The sequence below is a fragment of the Xiphophorus maculatus genome, chromosome 8 (genome assembly GCF_002775205.1).
Source record: "Xiphophorus maculatus strain JP 163 A chromosome 8, X_maculatus-5.0-male, whole genome shotgun sequence".
In the NCBI taxonomy this organism is placed as follows: Eukaryota; Metazoa; Chordata; class Actinopteri; order Cyprinodontiformes; family Poeciliidae; genus Xiphophorus; species Xiphophorus maculatus.
The window spans coordinates 23,401,225-23,414,508 of record NC_036450.1 but is presented as its reverse complement, the minus strand read 5'-3'; the positions used below and the strand labels follow the sequence as shown (position 1 = coordinate 23,414,508).

Genomic DNA, 13,284 nt, shown 5'->3' with positions numbered 1-13,284 from the left:
GCAACACTGAACAAACTGTCAGAGAGGAAAAAACTGTCTTTGAAAACTGGTCATGAGTCATTTGCTTTGTTGTACATATCTGGGGTCTCATGATCAATTTTTGTTTCACTTTCAGCGCTTTTCAGTGCTTCCGGTTAATGTTAATATCTTCAGTTAAGATCAAATTTTAAAAGGTCAATGTTTCTGTTCAGTGTCATTTTTCAATTTTGGCATCGTTTTAGCCCCATACAGGGTAGCCCCGTATATCACACTACTATTATGAAGTGTGACTGTTCTTTTTCTGAAATGCTGCTAGACTAACAACGTAATGGGAGGCACACCTTTGACACAGTTTTCACCAGATCCCCTGATAATTTGTCATGTGCTTCCAATCCATTGTTTCACCTCCGTGACTTCTGACAGAGAGGCATATTTCTACACCTACTACCGCTAACATTACATCATATAGTGGACGCTCCCCTGCCACAGACTCAGGGATGAAGCCTTTTCCTTAGTCTTCAGATGTAGCTTCACTCAGCTACATAGACAATGGCTGTGAGTAAGTCTTTCAGACACACTGGCATGTCCTAACAGCTTCCCCACAACACCAGAAACCTGCTCAACCAGTTCTGACCTCAGTCACCATTGCATGGTGGTAAACAACAGGAGGCGTTTCGATTGCAGGTGAGTCATTTTCATGTTCCATGAGTCACTTAGTTTTTGTGCAACCAAATATGGTCTAAAATTAGAGATGTGTTTTTGTTATTCAGGTTAATTTGATAGTCTGATTTAGGGACTGGAGTCATTTTTTTCTTTTTATGTGGGCGTGTGTATGTGTGTGTGCAGAGAGGGTGACTTCTGCTGGTTTCAGAAAACAATGCAGGTTTATGGGAAAGTGTAGAAACTAATCAGTGTAAACGTGAAGTCCATTGTTGAAGTAAATTATTAATGACTATTATTTCATAAAGGTTTGAATACTTTTGAATACTTTTATTATTATTAGTAATTACTTTTTACTTACTTGATTACTTTTATTATTTGTGTTTATTGATTATTACCTTACTATTGATTGTTTTACTCATTTAATCTTATTACTCATTTATTCTTATATGTTAAATATGTTAAAGGTCACAGTTTCTGACACTGACTGCAGGTTAAGGGTGACAATTGTCTGTTCTATGGAGACAATCTAGCTCACTCAGCAGCCACCGTTAATTGGGGCCCCTGAGTTGCACGGATGCGAGACTTGTGAGTTGAACAGAAGGACAAACAGATAGGGTTTCTTGTCTCACTTAACTATCTAAGAATAACCTGTTGATTCTGCAAGTAAACCGCGTACAACGAAAGGTCAGTAAAAGTGTCATATGCAGAAGTGTTTGTGGTTAAGGTGTCACAACGTTTCGAAACTGCAGATGTTTCCACCAGATGACCTGTGTGTCACCTATGCCCTATCGTCAAGAAGAAACTGTCTGTAGTTATGTTTTTTTTTTCTTTCTTTGTGTGGTTAATGCTCCCGCCATTGGCTACGTGTTTGAGTCTGTATAAGAGGAGGCTGCCCAGGCGACGCAGCCAGAGAGATTCTTTGACACTCATGTGTGCTGTTGACCGCTGTGTGTTAAATGACCTTTCTCCAATTGCAATTGTTTTAATAAACTTGCATCTTTATTCTGATATCTGCCTCCTAGAGATTTGTTGCTTTAACACCATAGAATACCCCAAACTTTTACTCAGGTAAGAGTAGCAGTACTTTATCATATTGTTAGTCAAGTTATTGCAAAAAGTTACAGTCCAAGAAATTATTGAAGAGTAAAAAAAAAAAACAAATGGTAAAAAGGATTCTCGAGTAACTGATTAAAACAAACCAATCATTTATATATATATATATATCAGTTTTTGATACGAAACTTTAACAAAAACTGCACCTGTGTCTGGTGAATTTTTGGTTAATCCAGGAATATTGCTAAAGTAAGAGTAACAATACTTCATAGTAAAACTACCCAAGTAAAACTAAGATGTACAATGTTGTAAAAAAATCCTCTTAAAGATTTTTTCCCATAGTTACAGAACTAAATGTACTCTGTAACTCTGTCTTTGAGTGAGAAATGAACATTCCAATAAATGCAGCCAAGTGGTTTAATTGTATGATGAAAAAAAAAAGTGACTCCAATGCATCCTAGAGATTTCTGCAGTTTTAAGTTTCCAAAACATTCCAAACTATTTTTATTTCCACTTGCAGACTTCACATTCCTAAGACGCCTCCCTTTGAGGAGCCTCATTAATGCTCTTCCAGCTAGAGCATTTTGTCTGGAGGGCAGATTGATGGATTAACATTGCGGCCACGCTTGATGCTGGGACGCGGCTAAAAGACGGCCATTCATGTGTGCAAGCTAGAGCAGAGAGAGGACGAGCGTCCGTGCCACCGAATGCTCAAGATGAGGCACTGAGGAAGGTTTGACAACACAGATCTGATTCGAATGCCTTTATCTTTCCTTTCATTCTTTTTGCAGATGCACAAAAAACAGCCTGAGAAGGAGACAAAGAGAAGCGGTAATACAACAAGATATTCGGATGAGCGAGAAGTCTTGAAAATGAGTCAAGTTTATTTCTTTAAGCACATTTCAGACACAAGGCAGTTCAAAGTGCTTCCCGTCATAGAAACATCATACAGTCACCAACTGTGAAACAGGAAACGGACATTACATTTTGTCAAATAAATCGTCAAAGTCATTAATGCACGTCTAATATGTTGATCAATGTTCCACTTACTACTAATCAATAAGACGAGCAGGGATAATATAAGTCATCACTTTCCATTAATGCAGAAAGAAGCAATCTCTTACATTTTTTTTAGCAAACAGTTCAGGTACAACAGAGAGATTTCCAACAAATTCAGTTAGTAAAAAAATATGGAAGATCAAAGAAAGATGAGAAAAACTGGGAAAAGGTGCAAGAGTGTAGATAGAAAAAAACAAGAGTGTTGGAATGTGAGAAGGTACAAAAGAGTTTGAGTCAATGAGCGTCCTTTAGTCCTTTTTCTCTTCCATGTCTTCTGGTTCTTCTGAGGCAGATTGGCCGGAGGCGGTTGGCACCGTGTTGGTTCCCCCGAGCCAGTCCCAATGGGAGAAAAATGGGGCAAAGTTGGTCCCCGGTCGCTGGTGATGAGCGTCATGCTTGGGGGCCCCGCCCCAAAGGCCAAAGGGCACCAGGTTGTGCATGGCCCAGGGGAAGTCGTAGCCACAGTGGTCCTCGGTGGAGACGTAAACGTTAAAGACCATGAAGCCCCAAGTTGTGAGGCAGTGGCACCTCAGCAGGATGGGGTCCACTGTCGCCCAGAATCCCACGCTGAACAGCTCCCAGCCAGAAAGGTACTGGGTGACCAGGCTGAAGGGCTGGTTGTACTGGTGGTGGATGGCGTGGAAGGTGCGGTAAAGCCAGGGAACCCGGTGGTGCAGTAGGTGCCACAGGTAGTACTGGAAATCAAAGACGACCATGCAGCCCAGGATGCCGAGAAAGAAGCCCCAGAGAGAGGGGGCCTCCGGAGGCAACGGGGTCGGCGGCCTCCACAGCCACTGCGCAACTGCCGCGGGGAAGATGAAGAACAGGTGGTTGTAGACGGTGACACCCAGGGTGGTCCAGATGTTAGGCCAGGTGATGGGTTTGTCCGGATGCAGCCGGTAGCGGTTGATGGAGGGCCAGGTGGGAGCCAGCAGGTCCAACGCGGTGTAAATACCAACCAGGACGAAGTAGGTGGTGACAGAGAGGACCACTGGGAAGAGCGGGCTCCTGAGCAGGTCGTGGTGGTTCTGGTGGAGGTAGTCCCAGAGAGGCTGCAGGACCAAGGCGTGGGACTCGCCCCCGGACAAGTTTCCTACAGCCGTCAGCCAAGACAAAGCCTCAGTTCTCAGCAACCTGCTCGGGCTCATCACTGACGTGCCGTTTCTCATCCAGAAATGATCAAGCCAAGGGGTGTTTTTAATTTTCTTAGAAGCCCCGAAAGAGGGTAAAAAGAGGTCCTGAACGACTGAAAAGATCCAATTGAAAAGGTTCAGCAATAGCAAATTGTCTGGTGATGCCGTGCCAAATTGGACTGGCGGACTGTCTTCGCCTCTTATGTATGTTCAAGCCCCACCTCCCTCCATCACCACCACCCTCTGCATTCTAAGAGAAGGCTGTCTGTGAAGGCCCTTTTTCATGGGCGCCAGGACCGCAGCCAGGACTCAGGAGCCGGGCCACAACAGCTCTCATTTTTGACCCAAATCATGGAGTGAGAGCTTCCGCTTTTCTCGTGAATCTGACTTTGTCGCAAACAAAACCAATGGATGCCAGGAATTTGATTTCTGCTTACATGAACAATGACTAACGATTAAACACGACTCATCAGATTGTATTTACTTCCCTAGCCCTTCAGATATTAAGCCTGTCAATGGATCTATCACCCATAGACTCAGATGAAATACAGAATCCACACACACACATACATGCACACACGCCTACACACCCAATCATTCACAGACATCATGAACTCCAAAGAGTCATTAATCATGGAGGAAGTTGTCATGTACTGAAAAGAAGCGGACAGAAGGGGAGCAGCGACTGCAGCTCTCGTCTCTATGGTGTCACAAAATAATCCTGCAGAATTTTGACGTTTTGGTGAATATCATGTGATCCAATGCGCTTCACTGTTCATGTTAAAATCAATACTTGTCACTTTGGACTATTTCTTATTCAGACAAAAGTTGACATAGCACATTTTTACACAATGAAAGACTGTGTGTATTCTGTTGTACCAAAAATGATGCCTGATCTGTAGACTATGTGTTATGTTTGTCTGCGGATTAATTCTCCACTCTTTCTGCACGGGAGTTTTGAAAAATGTACTCGCATTTTATGATGGTTGTTGATTAAAGTTGTTGTCAAAGCCCACCATAAACAACAACTGTTTAACATCCTTATTTCTTTTTGTAAGGAATTTTATAAATTCTTCATCAAACAGTGACATTGTAATTTGACACTCTGAGCAGCATTTTATTTTTCATGTCGACCAGCAGAGGGCAGCAAAAATCCACTCCTGAACAAATATAGGCACTGAAAAGTTTCCATTTGTGAAATAAATTAAATACAGAAGAGTTCATCATACTGTAGTTCAGTGGTTTATTATTAATGGATCTAAAGGTGAAGTATGTAACTTTTATTTAAAAGGTATCCTTTTTTCTTTTTTTTTTTTTTTACATGTTTGTTAAAATTGTCACCATGTCGTAACTGTATGTTATTGATAATCTGAGAAAATATCGACCTCCTCCACTTCATCCCTGAGCTACTATTGCCGTAAATGCACCACTCCCAACCAAAAACAGCCTATCAGAGCCTGGAGGAGGGTCTTAGGGCTCATTTACACCTGCTCAATGTGTTAATGGCGGGAAAAAACGACTTAAAATTACAGGAAAAACCATTTAAATGCCACCATAGATAGTGACCAAGCTAACTATCTATGGTAGCTGCTAGCAAGAAGAAGAGGCCGAGACTGGGTGGAGCAGCCTGCATGCCTTGGTGGGTGGTGTTGATACTGAAACAATAAAATAAGAAATACTTAACTGTATATATATATGACTGTATATTCAAAACTCAACTTTATTTTAAATTGACAGCGGTGTTGAAAAGTATTTGGAGTGGCGTATGTTTTATTTTCTTAACAAGCTTTAAAGTCTAATCCTTCAAATGCACTTATATTTAATACTTGCACATGCAAGAATCATGCACTCAACACTGCAGTGCATTCTAAACATCAAGCAAATAGTTCAAAGTTTAATGAATATAGTGGTAAGTATTTTACTAAGTCTACTAGTTATTCTCGGTTCAACAGGGATAAACTAGTTGCTGTTATTTTTCATGCAGGAAGAAACTGACCAATATCTTCTTTGCTGAATTTGATTCATGTTTAACATTCCCATCAACGCATGCAAAAAAAAAATAGCCGATCGCATGCCGAAATCTGAACTCGCTCCGAGTTGACTGAATCTTTGCTGTATCCATTTGAAAGCATCTCAGTGCCAGCATTTGAGGTTTAACAGGTTGCTTTCCTGCTCATCTACCGTCTGCAGCTCTGAAGGGGAAACAGTTTCATCACCTTTAACAAATGGAAAATGATTGCCTTCATGGCAGTGGAAAAGACAACAACAACAACAACAAATACAAAAAAAAAAAACATAAAAGAAAAACAGTTGAAGGTGCACCTGACAACTTCCATCCCTACGGTGCAGACGGAGGTGGTTGAAGGCGGAAGAGGGTGTTACTCTCCGCTGTCAGCCGTGACACTGTGACAGAGGAGGAGCCAGAGTGTCGGAGAAGGACCGTCGGACATGAAATGACAAAAGGAAGCGAGCTGGAAACGCTAAAAATAAACCCGACAATGAGAGCATGACAACTCGGAAACACAAGGTGAAACTGAGAAAGTGGCGACGAGGACTACAGCAGGGCAGGTTTCCGTAGTCCTGATGACGCGTCCTTCTGGTTTTTATGGGATACATGAGGAAAGGCTGGGCAGGATTCATAAAAGCACTGGATATGAATGAGGAGAAATAAGTATTGAACATGTTGTGATGAAGATGTTGGGGTCAACTGAAGTTAAGAAACAAATCAAAACATATAAGCAAATTATGTGTACTGAGTGGGATAACTATAATAAATATGGACTCAGGTCAAATGGGTAGAGAAGTTTGAAAAGGTACTAAAGTTACAATCCATGAAACTATTAGCAGGAGATGAATCCTACTCTCACATGGGTCACCAAAATATTTATTTATAAGATCTTTTTCTGAAATACTGTTTTATAATGTAACAAAACACATCTTCCACTTTTGTCTTAATTGTCTATGTAGAAAACTTTCCCTTTAGTCTTGGGGATCGTCAAGATGTGTTTTTATTTGCCTTAGTAAATGTGTTGGTGTGTGTGTGTGTGTGTGTGTGTGTGTGTGTGTGTGTGTGTACAAGGTTTTTATATTCATATGGGACCTATTTCTATATACATTTTATTTTTGCTTTTTCAACAAATTAAAAACAGAAGTCCCGTCTTGGCAGGATAGGACACGCGTCCCCTGTTGGTAGGGGTGGGTGTGCAGGTGTGTGTGTGTGTGTGTGTGTGTGTGTGTGTGTGTGTGTGTGTGTGTGTTCCTTCTGGTCTGCAGTGAAATGTTAATCTTAGGTGCATGTCCACTGTGAAAGACAAAATCTAACGAAACAAAAAAAAATCCGGAAATCACAATGTATGATTTTTTAAAAACAATTTATTTGTGTGTTACTGCTGCAAACAAGTATTTGAACACCAGCCAATCAGCAATAGTTCTGGTCCGCCTCCAACATGTCCACCTTCACTTATTATTCAAAATTAGAAGCAGCTGTTTGATGTTGTTAGCTGCATAAAAGACACACAATCAGTAACTACAAACATGGCTGCCCAAAGACACCAGAGACAAAATTGACAAAGAAAATCATACATTGTGGTTTCTGGATTTCTATATATTTTTTAGATGATGTCTCTCTCAGTTTACAGGCGCCTAAGATGGAAATTTCAGACCCCTCCATGAGTTCTATGTGGGAGAACCTGCAAAGTCGCAGGGTGTTCAAATACTTATTTTCCTCACTGTACATTATGTTACCAGACAAGTTCTGCTTTATGTTTTGTTTTTTTGCTTGCGTCATTTGGTGTTTGCATCATTCACATGTTGGCAACACGTTTCGCCATTCGTTGCAAGTTTGGAACCTGTCGGGCCACCGTAGAAAAAACATAACAAATATAGCGTCACAATCTTTTCTCAGGGGCATAGTCAAAGTCCAGGTTTAAACGGAGTTGTGCGCGGCTATAACAAATACTACAGAAATTCAACTAGCAACATAATCAGACTGTTAGAATAGAAAAAGACAAGAAACATGAATCGAGGAGAGTGGAAAATTCATAATGAACCTCATCATTGACAGCAGAAACAGGTCTCAACCTATCCTCCCATTGAAGAAGTGTAGGAGTCACGTCTGGGATGTAGCAAGTGATGCAGACGTGTGTGTGTGTGTGTGTGTGTGTGTGTGTGTGTGTGTGTGTGTGTGTGTGTGTGTGTGTGTGTGTGTGTGTATGAAGGCCCCTGTGTGGCTCAGGCCCTGATCAACTCCCACGGGGTCTCCTGGGTTGCCCTGGTGCATGTTTTGTTTTTCACTTAAGCGCACTGATTAAATCTGGAAAGATAGACAGTTACCATACGCTCCTCACCTGTGGAATTAATTATCTACGCAAAGACAGGGGATCGCCCGCCAGGCTCCTTCTCATTTCCGAGCAAGCCACCTGCAGCACGACATCTGAGCAGGATTCTGACGAGGTTGGTGGAACGTTTTCTCACTCGCGAGCGATCGAGTTATCTTTCTTATTTTGATCGCTTGTCCCTTTTTGTTGTTGCTGTTTGTTCTGTTTCCAGGGGCCGACAGGAGTTATTTTCCAGCAGAATGCCGAGCCAGCTTGAGGGTGCCATGGGTGCGCTGATAACGGTTTTCTACAACTACTCTGGGAACGATGGCGATAAACACAAGCTCAACAAGGGCGAGCTGAAGGAGCTGCTGCACAGCGAGCTCTCAGACTTCCTCACGGTAAAGTAGACCCACGCTGCGGACATAAGTGTGGTTTCCCCCCGATTTTTATGGTCAAATCTCTTGCTTCAGGTTGCAGACATACCCAGCTGTATGATAAGTGCAGTGACTTGCTTAAGGATATTTGCCACTTCAGAGAAAGCGACGTTAAATTAAGCAACGCTGTTTTTCAGATAATTTATCATTTTGACCTTGCGAGAGGAAATTGATTTTCACCGATTGCTATCCTGCAGTCAGAGTGGACCCGCCGCTCTTACATCATCGCATGTTGACAGAGTGAAAGGGCAGGGAGGGGGAGACAAATAGGGTCATTTAAGATAAGTCCAGACTCTGGGTTTGTGCGATAGCGGCGCGGAAAGCCTGCAATTCCCAATGATTGAAGCCAGAAACGACCGAGCGCCTCAAACCTCAGACACCTTCAGACGTCTTTCTCTCCGCCGCTCATTCTCCTTCCGTCCACGCGGACGGGAAGCCTCAGGTGCATACAAATCACAATCAGCGTCACCGTCATCATGAGTGGCCCCCATATCGACTCCAAATATAGACGTGATGTCACCACGGCCCTGTGAGCCACACTCACCCTTGAGAAAAAAGACGCAACCGGGACAGGACGTCCACCGTCAGCTTATGCCGAGAGAGACGTTTGACCCCCCCGTGAGACGCAGGACTTGATAGATTACCATGTGTTCAGTACAGCTGCTGATTAAAATGCTTCTAGGGTTTTTAGTTTTATGTTTGGTGTTAGGTTATCCTACAACTTCCCCACCACTGACAGAGCTCGGTACAGACTTGTTGAAGTCCGGGAGACGTGGCCAAATTTGATTGGTTGAGCTTAAGAGCAATCACAAATGATTGGTTGTTATTTGCTAAGATGCAGTTTATGAACAAACTGAGAAAGGAACAATTAAATTAGAAACGTCTGACAGGAGCTATATTAGCACAACCATTAGAAAATGACGATTCTTTACAGCAGTTTTTCAAAACAAACTTGCCAATTTACTTGAATTGTTTAATTGAAATATTAAACTATTTAAAATCTTGCTGAAACCTTGAAATCAAATGTAGTAGTACACTCATTCCCAATAAACAAATTTATAAATGATAGATTTATTCCAGCAATGATAAGAGGACCCTGGTGGTTTTGGGGTCCGAAGCGGTGGCTTAGTTTTCCGGCTCCAGTAAAAGAGCCAACAAAATTTCTTGGTCAAAAATTTTCATACCTCTTAACATATTTAGAAATAATTTTCAACAGTTAAGAAATGTTAAAGATATCTGGTAGAAAATGAGACAGACACGAATGTCAAAATGATTCATAGTTTTCTCTATAATCGGACGAGAAAATCTGTCGACGATCAACCTCTTGCATTTTTACCGATCGAGCTCAGAGAGTCTTTGAGTTTGGAAGACAGTATAGTTCACAACTTTGACCAAACCGTATTAATTAGTGATATGCTACACCTCTGGTGTTAGCCTTACTGCTCTTTGCTTACCAACACAGTAAACTGGCATCTCCAGTTAAATTCTAGAGAAAATCATTGCTGATGTCTGCTCATAAAAATACAGTTACTGTCCTTTGAATTTGTCTTTCTAATTAAAATTACATTTACAAACTGACATACTACAAAATGAATTAGTTTAGAGCCGACTAACTTTAACAATTCAAACTGTCTCGATCAAACGCGACTTACAGCAAAGTCACATTCCACGCTTCTACCACAAGCTATTACATCAGCGGCATTCTTCCCTCGTGGTTGGTGTTTTTTTTAACACACTTTGTATGAAAAAAAAGGAGAGTAAGGCACAATTTGACATTTCCCCGACGTTAAAGAATTGCCTTTAGTGTCAGTTTGGACCTTTGGTGAAATGTTGAGACTGCCTCCGAGGTCAGGAGGCTAAAAAAGGAAATGTGTGTGTCTGGGGTCATTCGGCAGCATTTTCACTCTGCTCCCTGGTGGACATAAATTACAAATTTGTACCAAGTCCTTAATTCCAGTAATTAAACCAAAGCGGCAAGATGGCAAGACAAGAGAACCCTGCAGAAGATAGTGAGACTCTTCAAACCATCAGGCAACCAAAAATGGCAACGGCAACAGCCGTACCATCGAGGCACTGATGCCACTTTTTTTTAATAAACAAAGTACCTGCGTTTGACTACATACTGATACTACATATCAATATTATTCCTATTTAAACCCATTACATTTCGTCCACTTAATTTGAAACAGTTTTATTTTCGATCAAATTTTAGTGGAACTACACTTTACATATAAAGAATTGCGTTTTCAATGCAACCAATGATTGTTCCATAATGACATTTGCTACATTCCTACTTAAACAACCATGCAACACACGTCACTGAAACACAGCTCTCAAATTCACTTGGACTTGCCTTTTATACCGGAAACTCTTCATAGTACAATTGTCGACTATCCACCTTGAGGTCAAATCGACGAGGGACACCGGGCTAACACTGCTTATTCCACTATGGCGTAGTGACATCGTGTAGCGTAGCCAATACCTTATGGGTTAATGTTATTGTACTGTAGCTTCAGTACACTCAGAAGATATCAAACTCACTCTTATGGACGGCATTGTACAGGGTAAACACATTTATTATTTCCGCAGTGCGCAGGTTGTCCATTGACCTCTTTGTCTGCTTCAGAGTTGGCCACAGAGCTAGCTGCTGCTGTTTCCTCCAAACTCCTTGACGTCTCCGTTCAGGTGAAGCTGCTCTTCAGTAACCTATTTGTTGCGATCAGGTAGCTGCTTGTTTACATGACACCAGTGACCAAAGTCTCTCATCCCAGCATCTTTTGAAGCTAGATCTCGGAGTGAAACTTTTCCATAACACCGCCTCTGTGTGAAGTACTCCACTGGTGTGAAACATACATGAGCAGGATGCAGGGCTGTAGGGTTTATTCTGAGCACGCATTGGCAGATAACAAAAACAATGGCGGATAGAGCTTTGCTGTGATGTGCTGCTTAGACTGCTCAATTTAATACAATCTTTGATAATGATTCAACCATTGATTCATTCATTATTACGATGACATGCTAAAATTACAGTGCCATATAATAGCCTGGCATGACAACTACAGAGAAGTGCTTCCCAGTTGATTCTGGATGAGGAGGTTTAGCGGCTCTGTCTTTGGCCAGAGCCTTGAGTAGTCTTGGCATTGAGGGAGAACGCAGGAGGAGAGACATCCGTAGCCCCACTGAAGTAGCACAGAGGGGCTCAAGATGGTTGTGGCTTAAGCGAGGAGAACCATAGAGTCAATGTAGCTACAGTAGTCAGTCATCTAGACACAAGCTGGGGATGGATCACCCAGACAGGGGTACATGATGTATGATATTTAAAAACACATCATGATGTTGAAAAACCCAAAACACCCAATGATTCCAGGAACATCTCTGGTGTGTCCAGATGCACAGGTGGATGCATTAGCACAGGCAGCCGTCTTACGTAAACCTAGCCTAAACGTTTGATGGAATTGTCCGTGTTAGAGGTGCTGGAATAATGTCTGTGCCCGCTGTACTTTGGGAACGCCTAGAAGAGCTCAAAGTACTTAGGGTCTTCTTTTTACCCATTTTGCCAAATTGTTATGTTGTGCTACTGCTACTTTCTGGGTTAGAGTATGTGTCCATGGACTGATGTTATCTATTATGGGGACAATACCCTGATAAATGAGTCACCTAGTATCAGGCGTTGGACTGGTACTTGATGCTGGAATCGGTATCGGTGAATCCCTACACTAGACTGCTAAACAGCTTTCTGCCTCAAGCCGTTAAAAAGATGAACTCTTGTTGAGATTAAATACTAAACTTTAGTGGTGTTGACATGATTTCGGCTTGAATTTATGAAGACTAACTCGTTGAAGGTCTTAAAGGTTTTTTAATTGGTAAAGAAGGAATCTGACTGATCAATATTAATGGCTTTCTTTCTCCGGTACCAATCGTTATGTAGCATGAGCAAATTTAATCAGGTTTTTTTTTTTTTTGCCTTACTTTTTTGTCCTTATTTGTGTTTGTTCAGTCTCAGAAAGATCCCATGCTGGTGGAGAAAATCATGAACGATCTGGACACCAACAAAGACAACGAGGTGGATTTCAACGAGTTCGTCGTGCTGGTGGCGGCCCTGACCGTGGCCTGTAACGACTTCTTCCAAGAGCAGAACAAGAATGCCAAATAGACATCTGGAAACAAATGTAAACCTCAAATCTGCAGTTTAATCACTCGCGTCTCATGTGATGCATGTACGATTAAGCCTGCACTCTTTGAAGACTCCTTTATCTGCTTGAAATAAGAGTAGTTGCTATTGCTAATTAGCTCTGTGACATTTCCCTTGGAAAACATTGTCGTCATCTGAAACCCTGTCTGTATACCCTGATTGTGTCCCAACAGATGCCCCAGTCGACACGCTCTCCTTCTTCCTCAACTTTAAATGTCAAATGTATAATATCTGATATTTTCCCTGATGGTTCATTAGGCAGGAAACATTTTTCTCCCCTGTCAGTTTAGCTCTCAGCTCCCAGGAGAAATGTTCTCCAACCCCTCTGTGCGGCGAAGCTAGAGTCATGGAAAAAGTGCACGTGTTTAGCAATGCTCCCTTCTGCTGTATGTTCCGGCTCTTGTTTAGATGCTCGTTTCTTTCCAGATGCTATTTGTTTGGTTTTTTTCTAA

General features: G+C 41.9%; 2 protein-coding genes across 2 annotated transcripts; one reads left to right on the top strand and one right to left on the bottom strand.

Annotated features, from left to right (window-relative positions):
* Positions 1-2,240: 2,240 nt before the first annotated feature.
* Positions 2,241-4,814, bottom strand: LOC102228291 (cholesterol 25-hydroxylase-like protein 2). The gene has a single exon (XM_014470035.2). The coding sequence runs from the start codon at positions 3,921-3,923 to the stop codon at positions 3,003-3,005; it is 921 nt and encodes a 306-aa protein (XP_014325521.1). The 5' UTR covers positions 3,924-4,814; the 3' UTR covers positions 2,241-3,002.
* Positions 4,815-6,348: 1,534 nt separating this feature from the next.
* On the top strand, positions 6,349-13,284 carry s100z (S100 calcium binding protein Z). Its single transcript, XM_023338601.1, has 4 exons — positions 6,349-6,414; positions 8,260-8,339; positions 8,436-8,604; positions 12,638-13,284. Exons 1-4 carry the CDS (start codon positions 6,394-6,396, stop codon positions 12,791-12,793), a joined length of 426 nt encoding a protein of 141 aa, XP_023194369.1. The 5' UTR covers positions 6,349-6,393; the 3' UTR covers positions 12,794-13,284.